Source organism: Martes martes (assembly GCF_963455335.1).
Source record: "Martes martes genome assembly, chromosome: 7".
NCBI classification, from domain to species: Eukaryota; Metazoa; Chordata; class Mammalia; order Carnivora; family Mustelidae; genus Martes; species Martes martes.
The window spans coordinates 20836150-20857040 of NC_137894.1; the positions used below are offsets into that span (position 1 = coordinate 20836150).

A 20891-nucleotide genomic window follows, 5' to 3' on the forward strand; every position below is an offset into this window, starting at 1 on the left:
GCTAGGTAAGGATGTACCCCTCACCGGAGGCAAATCACTGTGCAATTTTTTCTGTCCTTCTGTTGTCCCTATCCTGTCTTTTTTTGCCAGGTGTTTTGTGTTTTTTGTTTGTTTGTTTGTTGTTGTTGTTGTTGCCTTTTTTTTTTTTTTTTGGTCAGGTTCTTCATCAACCTCTGTTATTTTTTCTTCTCATTCTCTGTCCTCTGCTCTGTTGTGATTCCCATCGCTGTATATGTGTTTTAAACTTTTTGTTTTGAAATGAGTAATTAAAAACACTCATTAAGAAGTTTAAAAAGCAGGCAGAGAGGGTCCATGGACATTTTTACCCAGCTTCTGCCATCACTGTGTGGTTTTGCCTTTGGAAAGATCACCAGGCAAAGATTTCACTCTTTGAAACACTGGCTTTGGAAAAAATCTTGACCCAAATAACTCTCACAACTGAAAGAGCTCAACATGTAACCATGGTCTGCCCGGGGACAGGTGCCACCCTGGGTGAGCTGGAGCCCATCTCTCCTGCTGAAAGCAGCAGGACACCAGGACAGAATGCATGGAGCAGCTACTGGGGGACTGAGAGGAGTATGTGAGAGCAGGCCGATGGGGGAAGAAGACCTTAATTCAAAGGACCCAGAATTGCCAGTGAGTTGATCACTTTTTCTTCCAGTCTCCCCCATGTGAACTCAGTGCAGCCCCCAAACCAGAAGTGGGCATTAGCTCCAGGAAAAGCCCTCTAGCTCTGACCCCAGAAGCAGAAAAGCAGTCTCTAACATTCAGAGAGTGTGTAGAAACCCCTCATTTGTCTTTTTTTCTTCAAAAAATGTTTTCAGCTCTCAAGTGCCCCAGACCTGAAGCAATTTTGCGGCAGCAATGAGGGATGGAGGGGGAAAAAAACTGGGAGACAGGGAAATATTCCTCTTCAGTCACGGGATTTATGATCCCCAGAGGTAAATCCCATGGCTTTTTTCTCTTTTTGGATTTTGATTGCTTAGTTCAGACATAAGCACAGTCAAATCAAGTGTGTAGGAATGTGGGAATAAACAAAGCCTGGGGACCCAGCACTGTTGAGATGACAACGAAGCAGAAATTTGGGAAAGCAACCCCTTAAAGTTGTTTATGAACTCTTGGGTTTACCTCTGAGCTGTACATGTATGAATCTGATCCCCAACAGATTCCAGAGGCTTTGAGTAGTGAAATATGGGACAGACTACTGCCCAGGTCCCAGACTGGCGACTAGGTGGTACCCATATGAGACAGAACCACACAGAGTTGACCTTGGACCCATAATGCACAGGAGTCTCGGGGAACCTGGAACTTCTGGTCTGAACCCAACTGGGGCAAGTGCCTTCTAAAAAAAAACAACATGTGCCATACGTTTAAACAACAACTACAGTCTCAAAATATAATCTCCAAAATGTTTAGGAATACAATCTAAATTTACTCAGCATACAAAAAAACCCAAACACCCCCCCACCCAAAACCAGACATTTCAATAGCAATACTGAAATGAAACTGATATTGAAATTACCTGACAAAGGCTTCAAAGCAGGTATTATAAATATTTTACAGCAGAAGAGGACACTCTTGAAAAACAGAGAGTCTCAGCAAAGAAACAGAAAAAAAATAAAGAAGAATCAAGTGAAAATGTTAGAAATTAAAAAAAAAAAAATCAACAACAAAAAGAAAAACTCCCTGGATGGGTTCAGTAACAAAACAGAGCTCACAGAGGAAATAGTAAATTTATAAATGATTAATAGAAATGATCTAATTGGAACAATCGATGATAAAAGACTGAGAAAGTGAACAGAACTGTAATGGTCATGGGGCACGTGGATGGCACAGCTGGTTAAGCACAGGACTCTTGGTTTTGGCTCAGGTCGTAATCTCAGGGTTGTGAGATCGACCCCTGATTCGGGCTCTGCATTCTGTGCAGTCTGATTTTTCTGTCTGCCCTTCCCTCTTCTATCTCTCTAAAGTAAATAAATCTTTTTTTTTTTTTTAAAAGAACTGTTGTGATCTGAGGACAATAATGAATTCTAAGACTCATATCATCTGAGTCCCAGAAGGAGAAGAGAAAAACAGAGTAGAAAAATCTTTAAATATGACTGACAGCCTGTTTATTATGAGACGGCAATCAATATGATCTGTTTTACTGGAGTTTAAAGAAGGAAAAAAACCCACTTAATCATATCAATTGACATGGAAAATGCATTTGAAAAACTTAACACATATTCATGATAAACCGCTCAACAAAATAGGAAAGGACTTTCCTCCACCTTATAAAGAACATCTACAAAAACCTATAGCTATTCTACATAATGGTGAAAGACTGATGGGGGACTGCTCCCACCCTAAGATCTAGAACAAGGGAAGGATGCTCTCTTTCCCCACTACCATTCAACTTCTTCCTGGATGTTCCAGCCAGTGCAGTAAGTCAAGAAAAATAAATACAAGACACACCCATTGGAAAGGAAGAAATAAAACTATCTTTATTCAGAGACAACATGACTATCTATGTAGAAAATCTATGTAGAAAATCCGAAGGATTTTCTACACACACACACACACACACACACACACGCATGTGTACACATACATGAGGGTGTACACATACATGTATACTTTAGGACAATAACTGAGTTTAGCAAGATTGTAGGATACGAGGGCAACACACAAAAATCAATTGTCTTTCTTGATACTAACAATGAACAATTAGAAACTGAAATTTTTAAAAAAAGATAGCATTTACAATAACACAAGAAAACCCTATACAGAAATCTAACAAACATGTATAGGATTTATATGCTAAAACTACAAAATGCTGATGAAATAATTCAAAGATGTCCTACATAAATGGGAAGTATGCCTACACTGATTTCATGGATTGTAAGGCAAAACATAGGATTCATTTACAGATTTAACACAATTCCAATCACAATCCCGGCAGGAAATTTTATAGAGAGACATATGTTGATCCTCAAATGTATATGGAAAGGCAAAGGAAAGAGAGTAGTTGAAACACTTTTGAAAAAGAAAAATAAGGTTAGAAGAATCATGCTGACTTTGACTCACCACGAAGCTGTACTAATCAAGATGGAGAAATACTGGCAGAGGAACAGATGTATTGATCAATGGAACAGAATCAGAATCAAGAAGTAGCTTCCCACAGATACGCTCAGTTGGTTTTGACAAATGTGCAAAGGAATTCAGTGGAGGAAGGATAATCTTTTCAACAAATGGTGTTGAAACAATTTGGTTCCCATATGGATACAAATGAATTCTGCCCCAGATGTTCTACAAAAGTCCACTCAAAATGAGTCAGAGATCTAAGGTATAAAACTTTCAAGAGACCACCTCGGAGAAAATATTCACGACCTAGTGTCATGCAAAGGCCCTTAAACATGTCACCCGAAACGTGATCCATACAAGAAAAAAATGATGAATTAGACTTTATCAGGATTAAAAACTTCTGCTCTGCAAAGGGCACCTGCAGGAGGATAAGTCAAGACAGAGATCAGAGGAGAATATTGGCAGATCCCATCTCTGACAAGTGATTTATTCTCAGAATAAATAAAAGAACTCTCAAAATTCTACTACAAGAAATCAAATAACTTCATTTAGAAACAGGCAAAAGAACTGAGTGAACATTTCACCAAAGAGAAGATACGGATGGAGAATAATAACAAAACATTTAACATCATCAGTCAGTGGGGAGATGAAAACCCAAGTGGTGGAGAAATATCATTCCACACCTAGGAGAATGGAGAAAATAATAAAAAAGGAAAGAAACACCAAGTGCTGATGGGGATGTGGAGCAGCTGGGACTCTCTTATGTTGCTGGTGGAAATGCAAAATGGTTCAGCACTCCGGAAAACAGTTCGGCAGTTTCTAATAAAGTGAAATGTACAGTTACCGTATAAACCAGCGAATCCCATTCTTGTACGTGCACCGTGGAAAAATTTAAATGACGTTCACAGAAACCCCCGTTGTCCAATACACATTTAAGAGCAGCTCTAGTCGTACCTGCCCCAAGCTGGCAGCAATTGAAACGCCCTTGCACAGGTAACTGGAGAACCCAGCTGTCGTCCGTCTCGAGGACGGGTCGCACTTAGCAATAGAAAGGAACAAACTGTTGACAGGCACGACTTGGGCGAATCTCAAAATAATGAGGCTGAGTGAACAGAAGCCAGTTTCAAAAGGTTAGGTTCTGTATGACTCCATTTAGATGGCAGTCTTGAAAGAGACAGAGCAAATGTGACGGAAGACAGAAAGCGGCTGCCAGCAGACGGGGTGGGAGACGGTAGGACGACCCAACACAGCAGGAGGGCAGATGGCAGGGGTGTGGGGGATGAGGTGGTTCTGTGTTTGAGAGTGATAGTAATAACATAAACCTATGCATCATTCTTAGAACTGTACCCCCAAAGGTCAGTTTTTTGGTATTTTCATTTAAAAAATAAAATTAAGGAAGAAAAGAGCTGACAACTCTTGTTTCCTGCTTAAGGCTATCCAGACATTTAGAGCAACGTCAGCTTCGGTTACAAAGACTGCAGTGACAATCGGGGTCGTCACTGACTGCTTTTGCAGCCTTTGCTACCCACGAGTCACCCCAACAGGCATTTGACATCACAGCTTCCAATGTGCACAATCATCCTGGAAGGTGGGTTAGGGTTAGGCTCAATATACCGGAAAAAAATGAGATTAAGGGAAGAAAATAGTCTGCCCTGTGTGGCAGAGCCTGTAAGTGGCTGGGTCTGGATTTGGCCCCAGGCTCCTGCCAACCTCACTGGGCACCTATCTCTCTGCACAGCTGCTCACTTCAGGGAGGAAGAGCAGTGGGACTGTCAGGGAGGAGATCGACTGTCGGGGGAGGGTGGCGAGAATCGCACTTTGATTTATGTACACCACAAACATTTGCTACCCATTTTTATTTATATTTACATATATAAATTTATATTTAACTTTATATTTACAAATTTATATTTATAAATAAATTTATATTTATAAATTTATAAATATAAATTTATATTTATATTTATATATATTTGTATTTATATTTATATTTATATTTATTCTGCACCCTGAGTTTCTTTGAAATTCTGGGAGCTTCAGGGAAAGTTAAAAATGACACTGGCTACCACCCTACTGGCATTTTCTCAGGACCCTCGAAGAGGTGGTTCTTAATTTTCAATGGGATTTCAGCAGTTACTTCCATCTTTTTTTTTTTTTTTTAAGATTTTATTTATTTATTTGACAGACAGAGATCACAAGAAGGCAGAGAGAGAGAGGAGGAAGCAGGCTCCCTGCTGAGCAGAGAGCCCAATGCGGGGCTCGATCTTAGGACCCTGGGATCATGACCCGAGCTGAAGGCAGAGGCTTTAACCCACTGAGCCACCCAGGTGCCCCTACTTCCATCTTTCATATAAAACGTGTACTAACCCACATTGCCCCCTAAGTGAAGTAAGGGATAATTGTGACTTAAGATAGTTAACCAAGAATTAGCTAATTCCATAAATAGCAGTTTATACAGCAGAAGCCAAGAGAAATCATTCAAAAGCTCTCTCACATGTTTGTTTGTTCCGAGAAGTTATGACAGGCTCTTCCCACCTCTTATCTCTACTGCACCACACAGGCACACAAAGAGATTTTAAAAATACACAAAGTAAATCCATTTTGGAGCCTGAGACAGAAACTGCACATGGAACAAATGATATCTACACTTAAGGTTTAGGGAGGAATTCGGCCTTCTTGCGTATGAATTATTACCATCTATTTACTGGCTACAAAGTGGTTTTTCTTCACTAAAAACTTGGGCCTAAGGTATTTTTGTCTCAGTCACGATAGAGATAAGAAATGTTCAGGTCTCCAGCAAAAGTGTTCTCTTCAATGTTCTATTATTTCTGCTGTTATATATTTCCTTTAAAAAAGTAATTTCTGATAAATTTTGACTATCTTTAAACTTTAATGCCAAGCCAAGCCAAGAACGCCTTTTGCACTTTGACTATAGAGAGCTGAATAATCGATTCCATACTCAAAATAAAACCAAGATTAACAAAAATTTCACCAACTTTTTTTTTCTCTTTATGAGCCCAGTACCACCACTGTCAGGTAACAAAGGCTTCTTATCTTTTTTTTTTTTTTTTCCCCCCACCGGTTAGAAGATCGTTATGCCCAGGAGAATGGCGGGAGGCTGACCAGGCCAGCTTACCTTCCAGCAGGTCTCTGGCCAGACCAGGTTCTGCCCCCGTGGACCGAACAAAGTCTGACAGGACTGCGTCCATATCAAGAGTCATAGGATCATGTAGACGGGCTGCCCAACACTCAGCCGAGGTGGGGTTTGCAAGCAGGCTAGAAACCATCCATCTGCAAGAAAGGACAGAGAAGCCACAGGGCTGTAAGCGGGGATGTAGGAGGCAAAAGTGCCCGCAAGTGACCACACATGCAGAGAATGGAGAGCCGAAACCATTTCTGCCCCTGTGGGACAACTGCCCCATTCTGCAGGTAAGTCACTGAATAAAAATCAAACCCAAGTATCACCCCTCGGGGAGCTCCATGGGAGCCCAGTTCCAGCGCTTCCGACCTTACGTTTTGTCCATTCCAATGACAGTGGACTGAAGACAGACTAGCAATACTAGACATTTAGTACTAGACATTGCAGTACTAGACATTTACCCAAAGGATATAAACATAGTGATTCAGAGCGGCATCTGCACCCCAGTGTGTATAGCAGAGATGTCCACAACAGCCAAACTGTGGAAAGAGCCCAGATGTCCCTTGACAGATGAATGGAGAAAGATGTGGTGTAGATATACAATGGAATATTACCCAGCCATCAAAAAGGATGAAATCTTACGATTTGCAATGATGTGGATGGAACTATAATGCTAAGTGAAATCAATCAATCACATAAAGACAAACACCATGTGATTTCACTCATATGTGGAATATAAGAAACAAGACAGATGAATATAGGGGAAGGGAGGGAAAAATAAAATAAGATGAAATCAGAGAGGGAGGTAAACCATGAGAGACTCTTAACTATAGAAAACAAACTGAGGGTTGCTGGAGAGGTTGTGGGTGGGGGGCTGAGGTAACTGGGTGATGGGCATGAGAAAGGGCCTTTGATGCAATGAACAATGGGTGTTACATACAACTGATGAATCCCTGGTTCCTACCTCTGAAACTAATAATATAGCATATGTTAATTAAATTGAATTTAAATAAAAAAATTTTAAAAAGAAGACAGACTATATTGTTTTTAAAAAACCAAACACCTTCGTACGCATTGATTAATTTGGGGTTACTAGATTTCCAATATTCCTCCAAGTTAACGAAGCACACAACACTTCCACAATGTAATTGCGTTGCCGACTACATCCCAATTATGGCTGTATCAGTGAGCCAACCCACTCCCTCGGCTCTCACCCCCCACTTGGCTCTCAGGAAAGATTCCACACAATCCAGAGTCGACTGAAGTACCAAACCTACACTATCTGTCGTCTCTCCAAGGATCGTCATAGTCACAGGCACAATCCAACAAAACTCAAAAAGATGCGAGATTTCCCAGGTAGAACAAGTCCCGGTTAGAAAGATACAAGAGGCATCCTGCAGCTTGACCACAGAACGCACCTGCCAATTTTGCTGGAGGAAAGCAGCCTGCACCTGGCCGGGCTCATACCTGGGAACCAGTGCTGGGTCACCAGTGGATACTTGGTCAGGGCTGACAAAATGGAAATGCCTCCCTAGATCTGCATACACAAGGGCTGGGCAAATGATGGCCTGTGGGCCAAGTGGGAGCTACCATCCGTGTTTGTATATAAAGTGGTAGTGGAACATAGTCACATCAACTCATTCACATGTTGTCTCTGGTTGCTTTGGCACACGGCTAAGGTGAGCACTTAAAACAGAGACCACAAGGCCCACTGAAGTAAAAACATGAATGAGCTGGACCATTACGGGAAGTCTGCTGAGCCCACGGTAGATTTTAATCAGATCTGAAAGCCCATGGAAAATGTTAAACCTGTATAAAGTAAGCATCTAATTAAGCATGTAATTAATTTTACCTGCTGTGGGCTTAAGTCCCATGCTACTGATGAATGTCCCTGTCCTTCTTCCCAGGTAACCACTCGGATGCTCTGCTTGGGGGACAGATTCTCTGACAGACGCTCCTACTTCAGAGTCGGGCTCGCTGGCCTACTCTGACCCACCACTCTGACGAGCTGGGACATGCTGTCTAACCTCTCAGAGCCCCTCTCTGCATTTGTAAGCCTGGTGGAAATAAGTCTACCTAGGGTTCCAGACCATGGGGATGGGGGATCAGGTAGGGAGGTGTGTGACCTCAGAGCTGTTCACTGTTTTTTACGCCATCTTGCATGTGGCTCTTAACTTGGGTGGAATTTTTGGTTGGTGTTGCTAGAAAGTAAGAAAATTATTGGACCTGATGTATATGGTACCAATTAGGAGATTGCCTTCTTCCTTCTCCCCGTGGACCAGAGCCTGGACTGGGAGGGTTCTTCTCTTGTCGCTCTTCCACCTGGGGGACAAATCAGAGATTAAGAGCATGTTATTCTCCTTATTTGCAGGCAGAAGCTGAAGGCTTGAAGGCTCTGCTTCTTGTCACATGAGTCTGCATTTGAGGCCAACTGTTCGTGGTGTGCCACTGCTCTCCGGAGCCCTACAGGCACCTGCTGACTGGCCCACCATCAGCATGGGCCCACCCCCATATCTGTGGGGGGTGCTTTCTGCAAGGGAGGGGGTCCCCAGCATTCCTTGTTTTAGCAAGTATCTATATTTCAATGAGTATCCTGTTCACAATACAGAGCTATTTAATCTATTTTTAATTTTTTTTATTTTTTAAAAATATTTATTTTAGAGAGAGAAAGAGACAGAGGGCAAGAGCACGGGGGTGAGAGACAGAAAGAGAAGGAGAGGGAATCTCGAGTGGGCTCCTCGCTGAGCACGGAGCCCGATGTAAGGCTCGATCTCACCACCCTGAGATCATGACCGAGATCAAGAGTCAGACACTTAACAGTCTGAGCCACCCAGCTGCCCCTACAGAGCTGTTTTGCTTTTTTTTTTTTTTTTTAAAGATTTTATTTATCTATTTGACAGACAGAGATCACAAGTAGGCAGAGAGCCAGGCAGAGAGAGAGGGGAAGCTCAGAGAGCCCGATGTGGGGCTCGATCCCAGGACCCTGGGATCATCACCTAAGCCGAAGGCAGAGGCTTCAACCCATTGAGCCACCCAGGAGCCCCTACAGAGCTGTTTAAAACCTTACTACAAACACCACATGAATACATTCAATCTTAGTTATTTTTTTTATTGTGAAAACATACACATAACATGAAATTTACCATTTTAACCTTTTTGAAGTGTACACGTCAGTGGCATTGACATTCACAGTGCTGTGCAAATGTCCCCGCCGTCATTTCCAGAACTGCTTCATCCTCCCCAACCAAAGCCCTGTCCTCATTAAACACTCACGTTCATTTTTGTCCCCAACCCCAGAACCTGGCCACCACCATCAACTTTGTTTCTGAATTTGGCCATTCTAGGTGTGTTGTATAAGCAAATCGCACGGTGTTGTCCTTTCATGACTGGTTTGTTCTGCTCAAGCATAATGACTTCAAGGTTCATCTGTGTTGTAACGTGTATCAGAATTTCCTTCCTTTTTAAGGCTTGACTTGGTCCTTGTGTGCTGTTGTAACACAATACCAGAGACTGGGCAGCTTAAACCACAGAAAATGATTTCTCACCATCTGGAGGCTGCGAAGTCCGAGATCAGGGTGTGGGCAGAGCTGGTGTCTGGGAAGGGCCCACTTCTGGCTTGTAGCTTGCCGCCCTGTTGCTTGTCCTCACATGGCTGAGAGAATGAGCTCTAGTCTCTTTCTCCTTTTCATAAGGACACTGATCCCATCGTGGAGGCTCTATCCACATGATCTCATCTAGACACAATTCCCTCCTGAAGACTGCAGCTCCTACTGTACCACATCGAGGGGTAGGGCCTCAACATACGAATTCTGGGGGGATGCCCGGATGCAGTCCACAACAAGGTTGAGTAATATTCATTGCATGGATGTACCACATTCTGTTTATCCGTTCATTTGTAGCTGGATGTTTGTGTTGTTTCCACGTTTTGGTATTGGGAGTAACTCAGTCTAAATCACTTTTCCACTTGTAGAGGTCACCATGCTGTGACCATGACAAGCTTTCACCAGCATTAAAGTCCAGGATTGTGTCCACACCTCCTCCTCCGTACCTTGTCCTCCATGCAGAGATCAAAGAATGTGTTTAAAATACAGTTTTTTGGGTCACATTCAAATATAAACATTTGCATGGCAAGAAGTTACTCTGCCTATCTCCTCAAAGACTTCTTTTTTAAACCTAATACCCCCACCGCCTCCGAGGCCTCACAGTCATGCAGTGTGGTGACAGGGAGGATGGGTCATGGGACTACGGGCTCCTGGCCACCTTGGCCACACTTACCCCACTTTCCTGGCCACCTCTTCAAGCCTACCGCTGGGCCGCTCAACCTTCATGAACCAATGCACCCACATGGCATGGTACTATTGGTGTGAGGTTCCAGGGGGGCCGTGTCCTGGCTCCGCCATCTGGCTTATGCCTGTTCATCTTGGCCCTTGGACAGAACGCCTCTGAGGGTCTCAGTCTGGGAACAGTGGTGTGTCAAGCTGTTTTTGCTGTGACTTTGCCTTCAGAGAAGCAGTACATCTGGGTCCTGGAATCAATCTCTTGGTGCCAAAGTGTCCCCATCACTGAGGCCTCACCTCAGGCGCGTGCTCAGTCCCCTCCCTGCATAATACAGTGCTTTGACTAGGTGAGTAAGGACCCTTTATGTTATAACATCCCAGGGTTTGAATGTCTCAAAAAAGAGAGAGGAGCAGAGGTTTCCATTTGCTATGTGACAAGTGATGACAAATGACACTGAGAAATCCCTTCTTCTCTGTTACTTCTACCTGCGTGTGTGTCTGCCACTTTCGGCTCGCAAGCAGCCCTTTGACCCAGACTCACTGGGGGTGGCAAGTCTCCCTGGTTTATGCGGTGGGTGAGGGGCACATTGGAGAGGAGCAATGTTCCCCTGAGCGCTTGAGAGATGGCTCTTAACAGATGGCCAGTGGCCTGCTATCTTCCTGGGCCACCTTTGTGCCTCCAGGGAGGGCTGCAACCTTGGTGCTGGTCACAGACCACCAGGACCGTGGTGACTGTCTGAGAATGAGAAGAGTCACTACACGATCCCAAATACCAAATCCCTGGCAAGGCATTTTCCTGAAAACCATTTCGCTGAACATCCTCTGTAGTGAATAGGTATTCTTACCAGTCCTCTTTACTTGTGAGGTTACACAGGTCTGGAGAAGGGAAGAGCCCTCTGGGGGGCACTGCTGGGATGGGCCGAGTCTCCCCATGTTGTCCTCTGCCTCTAGCTTCAACAGTGGTCCACAACCCTTCTTCACCTTCCCTTCAGGCAGCAAGGCGGGGCTGACCATGAGCTTGAGAACACAGAAGCCCTCCCCATGCCCATCTCAGTGTCCCACAGCAGTCTGGGCTGGCCTGCCCCTCTTCCAGTCCCTGGCTCCCTCTCTCCCAGGCGCTGGACTCCCAGAAGTCACCCTCCGTGGAGAGCTTCCTACACACTCCCAAGTGTGTTCTCTCGGTTGGCTCTCACTGAGAATGTTCCTCCTGTGGCTCGCATCAGAGTTCTGCCTTCCTGGGACAAAGCTGTGTGCCTCACCCCTGTCCAACCCCCAGCCATGCTCTGTCCCAGCGGTGTCCCCTTAATTCCTGTGACAGTGTAAGCTGTCATGCTACCCACCCACAGACTAGAGGAGACAAAAGCCATCGCCACCGGTCTTCCTAAAGTGCAGATCTCCGTGGCTCTCTGCCTCTGCGTCTCTGTACTGGGCTCTGGCATGCGTGCATGCACGTGTGCACACGTACACACACCAGAACACATGTCATATGTGGAGGGCTGGTGGAAGGGCTCATCCCCTTGGGGAATCACATGAGGCGATTCTGATGGGGGCTGTTCTCTGCCACACTTTGGGAAATACTGCCAAAACTGGAATATTGCCAGAATGCACTATCCATACATTTTGTTACACATTCGACTTGTTCTCCATGAAATAGGAGGGTTAAGGTCAGGTTTACAAGCTCCTATAGGCTAAAATAACCAAATGAAGCAAAGAACCGTCCACCTTCCTAGAACGCACTCCACGCATTTATATAAAATACTTAGTTTTGTTAAGTTAGTTTAATTAAGTATGGGCAGGAGTATTTGACTTTGTTCCCTCCCCCCAAGAGGCTGAGCAGAGAAGAACCGTCCTTAGTGTGGCCACATCCTAAGTTCCAACCTTGACTGGGCTGATGACCGACCTCTCTCAGGCACGGCAGGGTTTATGGGCAATTAAGTGAATTACATGTCTGTGAAAGTGTTCTGTAAACATTTATGGGCTGTACAGATATTTAAGTTCATCCTCTTGTTACCGAGGGGTCAGAGCCAGGGCCTCTGAAACAGTGATTTTCAAAGCGTGTTTCTCAGGCCAGCAGCAGCTTCCTCTGGGAACTTGCTAGCAATGCCCATTCCCAGGCCCCACCCCAGACCTGCTGAATCAGAATCTCTATGGGGAGGCCCTGCCAACCGGTTTTACACGTCCTTCAGGGGGTTCTGCTGTGTGCTGAGGTCCCAGAGCTACTGCTCTCAGAGATGTGAATTTAGCTTGCTAATGAGCATTTTGGAAAGAGGTAAAAATAATGATACAGCATCAGAACGAACATGGTGGCCTCCCCCCCCCCACCCCTTTATAATTGTCTTCTCTGCTTCTGTTGACTTCTGCTTCAACATTTCCCTAAAAAAAAAATTCATTCCCTTCCTTCTTCAGCTGAAACACAGAATTGGCCAGATTTTCAGAACTCAGGCCTTGTTTCAACAAACTTCCTGTTCCGCCTCCCCCTCCACCCTTCGCTGACGCCCCTCCAGGACAGTTCCGGCTGCTGGTCCAGGACTGGATGCCCAGCTCCTGCTGAGGCTCTGTCTTCCTTCCCAGTCTTGCGCACAGTCTCCATTCCCCACTCGGAGTTGTCCTCTCTGGCCACACTAATCCTGTTGCACAGGTCCCTACAGGGTCCCTGCCTCCTCACACTTAGGGCTACTGCTCTCAGACCTCAGCTGGAGGCCTGCCTCCAGTCCCCTGGCTTGGAATCACGGAATGTTCATGCTGTATGGGTGTTCGTGACTTCAATACCACCTTCTTTCCAGTATCCAAGGTGGCTGCATTCGTCTATCATTCAAGCAATGAGCATCACGGGGTCGTCCCTCTGTTTAGTTGCTATTCTCATCAGTGTGTAAGACTCAAATGCTGGGCGCCAGGAGCTCCTTGGGCTTCCCCAGGAGCTTTCCAGCAGGCAGAGAGAGAGAGATGCAGAAACAGGTGCGGCCCTTAGAGACTGCCAGATTCGGGACACTGTCGGGTGGAGGAATTGGTCTAACCAGAGAGAACATAATTTTAGGGAAGAGGTGCAGCAGGATAAGACTCAAATTGCATCGGGATCCATTCCTCGTTAACTTTCTTTCAGCGGAGCCTAAATAAAACGCATCTCTATTTTATTTGTCTGCAGATGTTATAACCAGAAACTGGAAGGTGGCAAGACGGGATGGATGGGTCTAGACTGGGAGATGGAGGCAGAAGCTGGCGGTCTGACCTCAGGGGACAGACAGAGGAAGATCGTGGGAAGAATGAGTGCCTGAGGGTTATTCTCCACCTCCAGAGTCGCAAACAAGCTAGTCAATGGCTTGTATGTCATTGTATGTTACGTCCTAAAGGGGCAGCAAAAATCTCAGAAATCAAGATGAATAATGGTATGGTACCACATGAAAAAAAAAAATCAAAGTTAGTGCAAAAATATTCTTTTTTTTTTTTAAAGATTTTATTTATTTATTTGACACAGAGAGACACAGCGAGAAAGGGAACACAAGCTGGGGGAGCGGGAGAGGGGGCAGCAGGGTTCCTGCCGAGCAGGGAGCCCAACGTGGGGCTCGATCCCAGGACCCTGGGATCAGGACCCGAGCCGAAGGCAGACACTTAATGACTGAGCCACCCAGGAGCCCTCCCCAAATATTCTTGATGAACAAAGTATCAGCATTTTAAATGAAGGTAGGATCAGTCTGACTAACTCTTCCTTTGCCTCAGGCTCCAAATGGTGGGCAATCATGGGCACACATCCAGAGTTTGCTACCTGATGGCTAGTATCTCTGAAAAGTCTCCTTGAAACATAACCACAGAATCACACCCCAAATTAACAATCCTTCCTGAATGTCATTACTATCTAGACAGTGTTCAAATTTCCAATGATCTCAAATGCTACACATATACTTATTTTTTTTTCACATATACTTATTTTTAATTGTTCAGTTTGTTTGAACCAGGATTCAAATAAGGTCCATGCATCGTAACTGGTTGATAAGTCTTTTTTTAATTTATAGGTTTTTGCCTCCATCTTCTTTTTCCTTAAGTTTGTTGAAAAAGCTTGATCAAGTCTATTAAAAACAGTTTATATATAGCTTTGTCTCTTTTCCTTACTGCTTCTGGATTTTTGAGTCTTAATTTAAATTTTTTTCTCATTGCCAGATTATAGAGAATTCACTCATTTTCTTCCACAAATTGAAGGGTTTTATTTTTTATATTTAAAATTCTGATGCAGTTGGAATTGGTCCTGGTGCATCAAGTGAGGAATGGATCCAATTTTATCATTTTCTCTATGTCTATCCGACCATTCCAACACCACTTATGGAAAAGCCCATCCATCAGTGAGTAAGACCCACTGATTTCAGATGCCTCCCTTATTATACACCACGTTTGCATACATAATTAGGTCTATTTCTGATTTTTCTGTTAGATATATGCCTAGGTATTCATAAAAGGTATCTTTTTTCCCATTATGTGTGTTAACTGGTTGTCATTATTAATAAAGTTACTGATTTGTGGGTGTCAAATTAGTATTCTGCTATTTTTCTAAATTCCTAAATTTTATAGAAATTTTTCCATAGTTTTTCCAGATACACAAGCATATCAAATGCAAGTAGAGATTGTGTTACCGTCTTAAATTTCAACTCTCAAGCCTCATTTTCTCTTGCCTGGTAGAGTTGACTAATTCAGTATAATAATAAATATTAGTAGAAGCAGTGGAAACTTTGTTTTGCTCCTAAATTTAGGGGGAATAATTTTGGCATTTCCACATGGACTAAGATGATAAGTACTGGCTTTTGAACTACATACATTTGCTCACATACCCATACATATGTTTAGAAAGTATCCATATACCTTAATGAGTGGTCTTATGATGAATGGATGTTGACTTTCACATAACTTTTTTGTTAAGATCTATTAATAAGATAAATTCTATTAATGGACTTAAATATTGAATCATACTTATATTTCTGGAATAAAACTTCTTTAATCATTCGTTGGTATTTCTTTTTTATGTGGCTTTTGATTTAGTTTGCTAATTTTTATTTAAAATTCCTACACTGATGGGGCACCTGGGTGGCTCAGTTAAATGTCTGACTCTTGATTTTGGCTCATGTCATGATCTTAGGGTCATGACATCGACCCCCAGGTTGAGCTCCACACAGGGCAAGAAGCCTACTTAAATTCTCTCTCTCTCTCTGCTCCCCCCCCACATTTGTGCTCTCTCTTTCTCAGAAAATAAAATAAAATAAAATAAAATAAAATAAAATAAAATAAAATAAAATTCCTACATAGATATTAATGTATTAGCTTGACACATGGTTTTTATTTTTATGTGCAATCTTTGTCAAATTTTACAGTCAACATTATATATATATATAACAAAATTAGAAGTTTATTTTCCTTCTCAACTCTCTTGCAAAAAGGTAAGTAGCATTGGGGTCATTTGATTTTTGAAGGTTTAGCCAATATTCCCTGTGAATTGGTCTGTTCTTGAGGCTTCTTTTGGGGTAAACTCCTTTACAACTTTCTCTATTGTTTTCTTATGGAAATAACTCTGTTTAGACTTTCTGCCTCAATAGGATTCAATTTTGTTAGCTTCTATTTTTCTACAGTTCTATCCATTTTATCTTGGATTTCAAACTTATTTGAAGAGAGTTGGACAAGGAAAGCCATTCTCCCCATGGGTTTAAATCCTATCTATGTCTAAATGAGAAAAGTAACTACAACTTGCTGGGTGCCCTCGATGACAACTGTACTAAATGTTATATAGGTGAGTTAACTACTATACAGACAATAACTCCATGAGCCATAAAGCTTTTTTTCCTTTTACTGAAAACCAGAGAGCCCAGTGGCACACTTATGATTCCCACACAGATCCATTTTGATCCACACATCACCATTCACCTTCCCGTTACAACGGTACAGGGGTCCTCAAATGTTGTCAAGTCAAAATATCTGGTACTTTTGAAATACTCTATGTGCACAGATGCTTGGTCAGAAGGGACACATTTCCTTAGGTGACACTCAATTACACCTGTTAATGATTTTCTCACAGTATGAAAAGATGGAAGAAAAGTCTCTCTTAAAATTTTTATTTTGGGGAATAGTAGTGAGTATAGGATCTACTGAGGTTTTTCTCTTGTATGCACTGAAATAATATGAGGTACCTGGGTAGTGTAGTCGGCCAAATGATGGACTCTTGGTTTCAGCCCAGGTCATGATCTCAGTGTCCTGGGATCGAGCCCCGCATCAGGCTCTGTGCTTAGTGTGGAGTCTGCTTAAGATTCTCCTCTCCCTGCCCCGCCCCCACCTTTCTCTCTAAAATAAACAAAAAATCTTTGAAATAATAATCGGTGAGCTATCTAATCCTTCAGGGTTCTTAATATGAAAGCAGGTATGCAGCTATCATCATGCTCAAGGCTCATGAAACCCATTACAGACTACTCTTTCCATGACACTTCTACCTTGAACTCATATTAAAGACTAAGCAATTCTTAAAGAATGCACAAGGAATCATAACCACTAATATTGACTATAGTATTTGAACACGGAAGTTCAATTTTAAGGTCATGAGACAGACACTCGTTGTGACTTGTAGAGAATAGCTACATCCTTGCCACCGTGTAATGTGTCTCCACCCCAGAATGATCATGTTCCAAAGGAAGTTGGATGTCAGAGGCATTATCTCATCCTTGCAAATCTGCAGCAGAGCTTCCCTGCACAAGTCCAAGCCCCCAGCATTGGAATTCTTACAAGACTGCTTTGCTTTGAAGGATTTATGTTTTTATTCTCCAGGCCCACAAATCTAGCTGTCACACTGGAAGAAAATATGAGTCTGAACCAGACCCATGTGCCATCAACAAAGGTTTAAAAAGATCTGAACAATTCACTAGTCATAATCAGGTTTATATTTCTACTATTTATTTCATCATTTTATTTAGCTCTTCTTCTGGGGGGGGAAACATGTTTCATATCAAGTTAAAAGAACCTAGTCTAAAGGGTCAGACCCTCCTCTGCACCTCTCTCTTTGTCATGACAGGAGGGGGAAACTTTGAACATTGTATCTAGGCCCTGGGTTGCTACCTCTGCCTGTTCACCTCCTTTTCTCTCTCCTGGAGGGCAGAATTCATCTTTTATTTGTCTTCATAGTTAGATGTTTTATAGCAGATGATAAATAAATCTACTGAGTGAATGAATAAAATGAAACTTAAAACTATTAAAATCCAAGTTCCTATTGCATTTTGATGGGTAGACATGAAAATAATTGTAATTCAACTCAGATTGGATAAATACTATATTATTGTTTGTGTGGAAAACCATTAGAATACTAGAGAGGAACAGGTCTTTCTGACCAACAAAATGAAGAAGACCAAAGGGAAGATGAGTTTTTTAGGATTTAGGAAGACTGAAAAGACACTTCAAGCAGGATGGGCACCATGGACAGAGACCAAGACAGTCGAACACATCGGCATGTCCAGGGGCCAGTGGTACAAAGAGCAGGAGAGACAGTGAGCACAGAGGCTAGAGGTGAAGGTTAGATTCAGACCCTGTGGGCTAACAGGATAAATAGCTAGACTGTAACATGAGGCCAGTGGGAAGTCACTGGGAGTTTCTAGGGAGAAAATCACATGAGCTTTGGGAAAACAAAGATACAAAAATTTGGTAACAGAGTGAAAAATGGATCAAAGGCACATAAAGAAATGGAAAGTTGCTCACTCATTTTCCTAGATGTTGCCCACCCTATACCCTATACCCATTCCTCTACTGCTTTATCAGGTAGCAGTAGATTTTCCAAGAAGACTGAATTCCAACCAGCAGAGGATGAATCAAAATGGGCCAAAGCCAGTCACTGCTGATCTTTCCCCCCTGACTTGGGATTCATCAGTCTCGATGCAGCCATAATAAATGATTCAGGTCCATGTGATGGAAATGGAAGTCAACTGCACTGATAGAAAGGGAGAGGCTCACCCCAACAACAGTCCTTTCTTACTTTGCCTTTCCTAAGCAAGGACATAATATCTACAAGTATACCCATCATCTTGGGACTCTGAGGAAGAAAGTCAGAGGACAAGATTCAACATGCCAAGATGATAGAAGGCTTATCCTTCATGGCATCAGTGAACATTTGTACCAGACATAGACTACCTCTCTGGACGTTTGATTATTTTTCTCACATAAACACTTATTTGTTCAAGCCAAGTAAATCAAGTACTTGGTTACTTGTAGCTAAACGTAGTCCTAGTTGTTACATGAAGGCAGAATAATTCAGATGTCAGAATTAGAAAAGAAGTAACAGAAAAAATCATAGGCTATTGTCATTTATTAACATGTATGTAAAATTTAAAATAAAAGATTAGGAAATGAATCCAAACTGTAGAAAGAGACATAAAAAAAGACAAAGAAAGGGACCTAGAGCTGCAGCACCATCCAGGGTCTTGGATAATGGAGATTAAGGATAAAAGAGATTCAGACGGAAAGAGAATAGTTCTTGGGAATTTCAGGAGCTGCCACAGCCATCCTTGGAATGCCTCACTCCTGAGTCACACAAGAGAGGCAAATTCCCCACTTGCTAAACCCCCTATTATTTCCTCTCTCTTTTACTAACAGCCAAACATAATTCTAATGCTAATATGTTCATATTAACAAATTCTAGGAGAAAAATCAAATGATTAACTCAAAAGATGCTGAAAAGTCCACATTCATTCATTATGTCAACTCAAAACAAACCAGGGGTTATTAAAGGATTATTGATCCTGGAGAGTGACAATGCTAAGAAGGTAACGCAGGTTATTCTGAGTTTGCTTCCCTGTCACATGACAAACAACTAAGAACTGTTCAGGAAAAGACACCACTGAAAGAATCCTAGGGGAGGGAGGCTGAAGCAGCCCCCCTACAGCACAGAGAGCAAGACAGATTACCTCAGAAGGGGAAGTAACATGGCTACACATTAACCACATTGCCTCTCCCCCACAAAAGTCTCCCCTTATCCTCTGCTTCCTCCAGAGGGAAAAGAGAACCCAGGGGGGACACCCAACTGCCCCCAGCAATTGGAGTTCCTTGGCTGGAGCTCTTGTTCTGATATGGCACCATGGGAATTACAGGGGACTCTGACTATGACAGAGAAGGAGGAGGGGCTTGCAATAATTAGCAAACAAATCCAAACAGCAGAAAAAGACATAAAAAGACAAGACCATCCTGGCAGACTGAGTTCACACCTGCAGTGCCCCAAGCAGTAATCCCAACCAGTGGTTTTTGTTTTTTTTTTTTTTTTATTTGTCAGAGAGAGAGAGAGAGGGAGCGAGTACAGGCAGACAGAGTGGCAGGCAGAGGCAGAGGGAGAAGCAGGCTCCCCGCCGAGCAAGGAGCCCGATGTGGGACTCAATCCCAGGACACTGGGATCATGACCTGAGCCGAAGGCAGCCGCTTAACCAACTGAGCCACCCAGGCGTCCCACCAACCAGTGGTTTTGATCATCTGCATAACTAAGTGTGTGTGTGTGTGTGTGTGAGAGAGAGAGAGAGAGAGAAACACACTGACCAAGGAACTCAGCTGGGTGTAGATCTGCCTGATTTGGTTTCTCAAAGGAGGAATTGTGCCAGCCCTATGGTTTGGCCTGCCCACACCCAGGCAAGCAGCCAAATCATAGCCTCAGCTCTGGGGAGTTGTGGAGACCATCTTCCAGCCCCATCTGACCACAGGGGCTGGAGATGACTCCTGGAAAGTGGTCACAAAGGTACAAACTTCCAGTTATAAGGTAAATAAGTCCTGGGGATGTAATGTACAACATGAGAACTATAGCGAACCCTGCTGCATGATATATAGGAAAGGTGTTCAGAGAGTAAGTCCTAAGAGTTCTTATCACAAGAAAACTTTTTCCCTTTATTGCATCTATAGGAGAAGATGGAAGTTAGCTGAACCTACTGTGGCAATCTTTTCACAATATATATAAATCACACCATCATGCTGTGTGCCTTGAACTGATACCGTGATGTGTGTCAATTACTTCTTGGTAAAACTGGAAGAAAAGAATTGATCCCCACCTTATAAGAATTATTCTACCTAATAATGAAAAGTTTAGAAGCATGACTAAATATTAGAATACATATAAGCATTTTAAATGGCTGGAACAAGATGAACATACAAAAATCAAGACCTTTTCTACATACCAACATTAGCCAACTAAGCACTGAGAAAAAATTAGAAGGTCACTTTATATTAGCCAACACCAAAAAGAAATTCCTATACTTAACTAGGGATAACACAACAAAATGAGAGAAACTTCTTTTGTTTTTATTTTTGTTTGTAGTATACAATTTTTATTGAAGAAAAATAAATGGGTAGGAAGGCTATACTTTTAAGACACCAAATCTCATATTTATAATAAATTCTATGCAATTTTTTAAAGGTTTTATTTATTT

The 20891-nt window shown here is 42.7% G+C and overlaps 1 protein-coding gene across 2 annotated transcripts in view; it reads right to left on the bottom strand.

The window, feature by feature from the left end:
- OTUD7A (OTU deubiquitinase 7A) overlaps positions 1–20891 on the bottom strand; it is a gene marked incomplete at both ends in the record, with an annotated part of 181761 nt that overhangs the window by 145155 nt on the left and 15715 nt on the right. Inside the window, one exon of one of the 2 annotated variants that reach the window (XM_080808681.1) lies at positions 6200–6354. In XM_080808681.1, the coding sequence (XP_080664807.1) occupies positions 6200–6350 (151 nt within the window). Of the gene's footprint in view, positions 1–6199; positions 6355–20891 lie in introns of those variants that run through there. The other variant, XM_080808680.1, reaches the window with a different exon arrangement.